The sequence below is a fragment of the Lagopus leucura genome, unplaced genomic scaffold (genome assembly GCF_019238085.1).
Source record: "Lagopus leucura isolate 7727_CA_CO unplaced genomic scaffold, USGS_WTPT01 Super-Scaffold_100157, whole genome shotgun sequence".
NCBI classification, from domain to species: Eukaryota; Metazoa; Chordata; class Aves; order Galliformes; family Phasianidae; genus Lagopus; species Lagopus leucura.
The window spans coordinates 37,942,531-37,948,530 of NW_024962334.1; the positions used below are offsets into that span (position 1 = coordinate 37,942,531).

General features: G+C 51.9%; 1 protein-coding gene across 15 annotated transcripts in view; it reads right to left on the minus strand.

Moving 5' to 3' along the window:
* Positions 1–2,017, minus strand: part of PARD3 (par-3 family cell polarity regulator) — a 425,937-nt gene extending 423,920 nt beyond the window's left edge. For all 15 annotated transcript variants that reach the window (XM_042889264.1, XM_042889270.1, XM_042889262.1 and 12 more), the window contains exon 1: positions 1,862–2,017. In XM_042889264.1, coding sequence (XP_042745198.1) covers positions 1,862–1,981 — 120 coding nt within the window. In that variant the 5' untranslated portion in view covers positions 1,982–2,017. The remainder of the gene's footprint in view (positions 1–1,861) is intronic.
* Between the last annotated feature and the right edge of the window lie 3,983 nt (positions 2,018–6,000).

A 6,000-nucleotide genomic window follows, 5' to 3' on the forward strand; every position in this document is an offset into this window, starting at 1 on the left:
GTAACCCATGAAGCCCTGCCCCTGGAACCATACATTAACAATGTTATCTATGCACTTAAGGGAGGCTCTAGGATCCATCCTGGGCAGCGCTGAGGAAAAGCTTCGCTAAAGTCAGGTTAAACGCAAGTGTGACACTGACTGCAAAAAGCACCCGCAGAGAAGCCCGTGGACGCTGCTGCTAGGTTTTCAACCACATTATTTCCATATAATAGAAACAATCTTGGTAATTATGGCTACTCCAGCCCATACCCGTGGCACACGGCGTAACCGCTGTATAACTGCTAATACCTGCAGCACTGTGCCATGTAAGCCAGGACAGGGAGCCGGGGGGGCTAGGCTGTGACTATATGCAAATATCAGGCATCACATGTATTTACCAATATAGCACTGTAGCACTGAAGAACAAATTCTGCAAATTCTGCTTCTCACACCAGTGGCCCAACTAAGCCCTCAGGGCTCCCACAGGACATCCTCAGGGCCACTACACTGTACCCACAGCACATGGGCACACAGAGTCTGCAGCATGCAACCAGCGACCGGGCAGCCCCATCCCAGGCAGTCCCTCACTCTTTTCCTAGCCAGAATCACAACTGCTGCATGAAGACAAACACAAGCGTAGCGCATGTTTCCTGCTTTTATGCTTCTGAACCAGAACCCTCAAGAACAGAGCAAGGAGAAGGCATTGGGAGCCCCAGTGCCCACCTTCCATGCAGCACCCAGAGCTCCCTTTGAGAACACCGATCTCATACATTTCCCGGGGGTCCTTCACACCCACCACTTCTGCCCACAGAGCTCTCCTAGCAGAGCTGCAGCTTCAGAGCTTTCAGGTCGGCGTTTGCCAACATGAAACTCCCAGATCTGGAGGAGTGAGGACTGTCTGAGTGGCTCAGAAAAGCTGAACGCAGTGCTTCAGCGAATCGGGGAGAAGGAAGGGGAAGGGATGGCACTTCAGCTTCGAGAGAGCGACTTCGGTATTGTCCCAACCAAGGGCTGATTAAGAACTTTGCAGCAACAAGAAGAAAGTCCAAGAAAAAGAACGGAGAGATGCAAAAGAGCAGTTCCAAACAAATCTGTGGCAAGGAAACCGAGCATGTAACCGCCGCACACCCACTGCCGTGATTTCACATGGGGCTGAGGGAGGCCGGCACGGGCAACGTTCGAGTCGGCCCCGCCGCAGGCCAGGCTCGGGGCTTCCGCACCCCACGGCCGCATCCCGCTCCCGGGACTCCCGCGCACCTCCGGAGCCGCACAGAGGCCGCGCGATGCGGCCAGGCCGCCGCGGGGTCCCCCGGAGCCCGGGCCGGAACGGGGCTGGGGGGCTCGGCCCGGGGGCGTCCCTGTGGCGGGGTCCCCCCGCACCGCCTCCCCGCCGGGCCTGGAGGGCCGGGAAGCCTGAGGCTGGATTTCCAGCGGCTCTCGCCTCGGCCCCGCCGCCCGCCCCGGGGCACCGCCGGCCCCCGCGTTCCTCCCCGGCCGGGCCGGGCCGAGCCGAGCCTCCCGCCTCGCCCCGCGGCAACGGCACTCCCGGGGGCGGCCGCCCCGCCGCCGGGCACCGGCGAACAAAGGGCCGAGGCCCGCCAGGCGCCCGCGGGGAGCCGCGCCGGAGCCGCGCTCTCCGCCCGCCGCCGAGGGACCGCCGCGAGAGGCCGGCCGAGGGGCTGCCGCCCCCCCTACGCTCCCCGCGGCCGCTCCGGGCACGGCTCCGAGCACGGCTCCATGGGGTTGGGGCCGCCACAGTCCGGCCCCGGGCCCCGCGGTCGCCGCCGCCCTGAGCGGGGCAGCCCGGACTTTCCCCCTCGCTCCCCTCCCCGCTCCGGGAAGCGCCATATTGATCCCGGACGCCGCTCCCCGCGCCCCTCACCTTGGCGATCGCCTTCTTGTACCGGGTCACCGCTTGCTGGATGAGGCTGAAAACTTTCATGTTGCCGTCCCCGCAGGGCACGACCACCCGCGTCCTCCCGAAGCACACGGTGACTTTCATCCTGCGCTGCCGGGGGGCTCCCGCGTCCCTCCGGCCCCGCGCAGCCTTCCTCCTCCTCCTCCTCCTCCGCCTCTCCGCCCTCCGCCACGGCCGCCCCCCGGCGGGGCGCGGCGCTCAGCCTCCGGCCGCCGCCGCCGCCGGACCGCCGCTGCGGGTGCCCCGCTGTAGAAGTACGGGCAGGGAACCGGGGTACGAGTCGGAGCAGGGCGGGACGAGGGCCGCTCGCTGCCTGGCTGGGGGAGCGCGGCAGGCCGGGCCGCTCACATGCCGCGGAGCTGCCCGCTGCCTGCGGCCACCTGCTCGGCGCCTGCCCCGGCGCGCAGCGGCGACGGGCGGGGCGCGGCGCTGCCTCCCCGCTCCGGAGACGCGGGGCATTGCAGCGGGGCGGGCGCAGCCGGACGGCCCCGCGGGGCGCCCCGCGCAGCCGAGGCGCGGCGCAGCGCCAGCACCCGACGGCGGTGGGGTTGGCCCCGAGCGGCGGCCGCTCGCTGCCCCGGGCCGGCCGCCGTGGTGCCGGGTCCGAGCCCCGGCGGCGCCGCGAACTCTGCGGGAGCTGTGCGCCCGACACCAGTTGGTCCGCTGAGAGGAGGAGTAGGGGCAGCCGGCTGTTCCTCCCCAGAACATTGCCTGCTGCTCTTCTGTCGCTAATCTGAGGGATAAAACCAAGGCACTAAAACACAGAAAGCCTCGAAACAGAATCTTTACACATTCCTACCCGACTTTTTGGAGAGCCAGGTGATCTTCATGGCCTTTTGTGTTTCTTTTAGCACGACAGAACTGACACAGAGCCACAGAAAAATCAATGCATCATCAGGCTGATTCCAACAAACCTGGGACTGTTCAATTTGGAGAAGAGAAGGCTTCAGGGAGACCCAATAGCGGCCTTTCAGTATCTACAGGGGGGCTGTAAGAAAGAAGGGAACACCATCTTTAGCCAGGGTCTATTGGGACAGAACAAGGGGAAATGGTTTAAAGCAAAAAGAGGGGAGATTCAGATTGGATATAAATAAGGGTTTTTTTACAATAAAGGTGGTGAGGCACCGGTACAGGTTGCCCAGATTGGTAGTGGATGCCCCATCTGTGGAGACACTCAAGATCAGGCTGGATGGGACACTGAGCATCCGATGGACCTGTAGGTGTCCCTGTTCATTGCAGGGAGGTTGAACCTGATGGCCTTTAAGAATCCCTTCCAACTCAATTCTATGATCAGTACATGAGCATCAGTGAAAGTGCTGAGCAGTTTACTCACCAGAGCCATCAGATGTCAAAAGATTTTGCAAATATCACCCACATTTTTCCATGGATATCACTGAAAACTGTGGAGTTGCACAGTTCACTCAGCATTTACTGTGGCCTGACAGAATGCTTCTTTTGGGTATAAATGGTGAAATTCAAATTAACTGCAGGACAAAGGTAGACTTTGAAGGACATGAAGGAAGGGAAAATACTTCGCCCCCCTCCCCACATTTCATGGTCCCACAGACATGAAATGAAGTGTGTGAAAAAAGTGTGTGTGGGAAAATGAAGTACTTCACAGCACATAACACAAGTGTCCTGCTGCTAGTGTGGGCACCTCAGCCGTGTTCTCCACTTCTTCCTACCCAGCAGCAGTCTCAGCAACTGTCTGTCCACTCCCATAGGCAGTGGTTTTGGTAACTTCAGGGACTTCAAACAGGATCCAAATAGAAAAACCGATCTGCAGTTTAATGGGCACCCAGCTAAAGGGTAGAAATAATGTTACTCTTAAAACTTGGTGAAATTACTGCCCAATTAAGATAACAGAAGCATGAGAATGGCATCCTTAGCCCTTTGCATTCTAATTAGCAGTTTAAAGCAAAGTAAAGGTCCATTTATAGAAGTTTCATCCTTCCAATATCCAGTTCAATTCCATAGCATTGTTTCTACCAACAGTGGTTCTGGAAAATTTCTGGACATGCAACGACAAGACATCTCACCCATTGATCTGCAGATAACTCTGCTCTGCTTAGATGTCAGTGTCATTTCCATTATATGCTTGCCTTACCTGAACTAGTAACTTGGGTGAGAATCTGAAAGCTGCATGAAAAATAGGGCTGTCTCTGAAAGCAGGAGACAAGCACTCCTGACAAACAGTAATACTTTAGCTTATCCTCAGTGTTTCACTTATGGAACAGAAAGGAAGAGTTCAGGAGGTCAGAGAGGCAGAAGGAAATGACAGAGAAGCAAACAGCTTCCAGCTCGTGACTGAGACAACTGAGCACGCTCCATGGTTGCACGGCCATGGCCTATCAAATTCAGTATTGGAAAATGCTGAGAATTTCCATTAACTACTGGTTTCATACTTTCTAGGTGATCATAAGTGCTGCTGGGAACATACTGTGAAAATAAAATGGTTATAAATCCTTGGTTTAATAGACAGCGTCCGAGAAACTTGCAGAAACAGCTGCAAAAATGTGAAATCGACAGCGACTCTTCCAAGGAATACTGTCTGTAACAAGAAATTTTCCAATGACAGATTTGGCAGTGTTCAGCATTACCTTTCAGCAGTCATTTGCACGTATCCACTGAAACACAATGTTGCTTATCAGGGACCTTACCACACCTCTGTAAAATATATTATTAATAGAAAGATTTTCTGGTCAACAGTGACTCTTTCCCTGCTCACACACTGCCACAGGTTTCTCATGTTTTCCTAGGATCTAATTCCCACTCTTCAACAAGTTTCCTGATGGTTTCTCAGCTGTTCTAACAATCTCCTGGGGAAAAGAAAAAAAAAAAAAAGCCTAAAACAATTCAGCAATAAATAGTGACAGGGTTATTTTATTTTATTTTATTTTATTGCACTGTATTCAATGTTTATAATTGGAAAAATCAGAAGTGAAGTAGAAAGAAAATAACTTCATCCTGGAATGTGATTTGAGACCAAAAAGTTAGGACTATGGCATGGATAGTGATAGCACCAATGAAAGTGAGGGCCTTGGAGATTTGGATTTCTTTCTCACTAGATACCCACACATACACTTTATATAAACATGATTTTGAAAACATTCAAATACAGTTTTCTAAGTTTAGTGTTTGATGATGTCTACAAGGAAGAAAGAACTTTACCAAACAAAATAACAAGTCTGTGAGAGTGTCCAAGATCTAATTATGTAAGATACATGAAGTATAAAACATTATTATTAGAGATTATGAGAAAAGGATTATACTAATCAGGAGAAAAATTGGCAAGAGTTGCTGGTTTACAAAAACTGCAAGTACTTTCCGTGTACTTAATGAAAAGGCATCATGATGCAATAAGGGATGGTGGATATATATAGCTCTGGATGTTGAGATCATATACCCTACAACCTGACAATCCATTTTCTAACCAGGATGTTGTTGGAAGACTTCCACTGAGAGGCAATTATCTGTCTGGCAGAAGGAAGTCCATGGAGCAGTGGATGGAGACAACAAGAGCTTATGATTGCTGATGATTAATACTCAGGTTCTGTTTAAAGCTGCCACTGGTTGCAGTCTCTGGAGAACACACCGCAGACGTGCAAGCAGTGAGAATCTTGCAACCACTGATTACCATGGGTAGGTTTCACCTGAATGTTAAAGCTCTTCAGGCAGTGGAATGTCACTCATTTCCAGTACTTCACAGTTTATTCTCCAATTAAACACTGTGTTGAGGAATTGTTACGGACTTATTCTGCATATGTTCAGATTTAGCAGTCTCTCCATGGTGTGATTTGACAGGAAAACACTGACTTAGCTCATAGTGTGTTTGAAGTTCATGCAGTGTTAAGCACAGATATTTCCTTAAGCCAAGCAGAGTTCATTCAGAACTGTGGAAAGACCAGCGTCAAACTGAAGAGCTATAGTGTTCCTCAAAGAATTACAGTGTAAACATAGTTATCTAGTTCAACTAGAAGTCAAATTAAAAAGTAAATAAAGAAAGGAGAGGGGTTGGAAGAAGAAGATACATAAAATAGACAAAATCAAGTAACAAAAATAAAATAAAATAAAATAAAATAAAATAAAATAAAATAAAATAA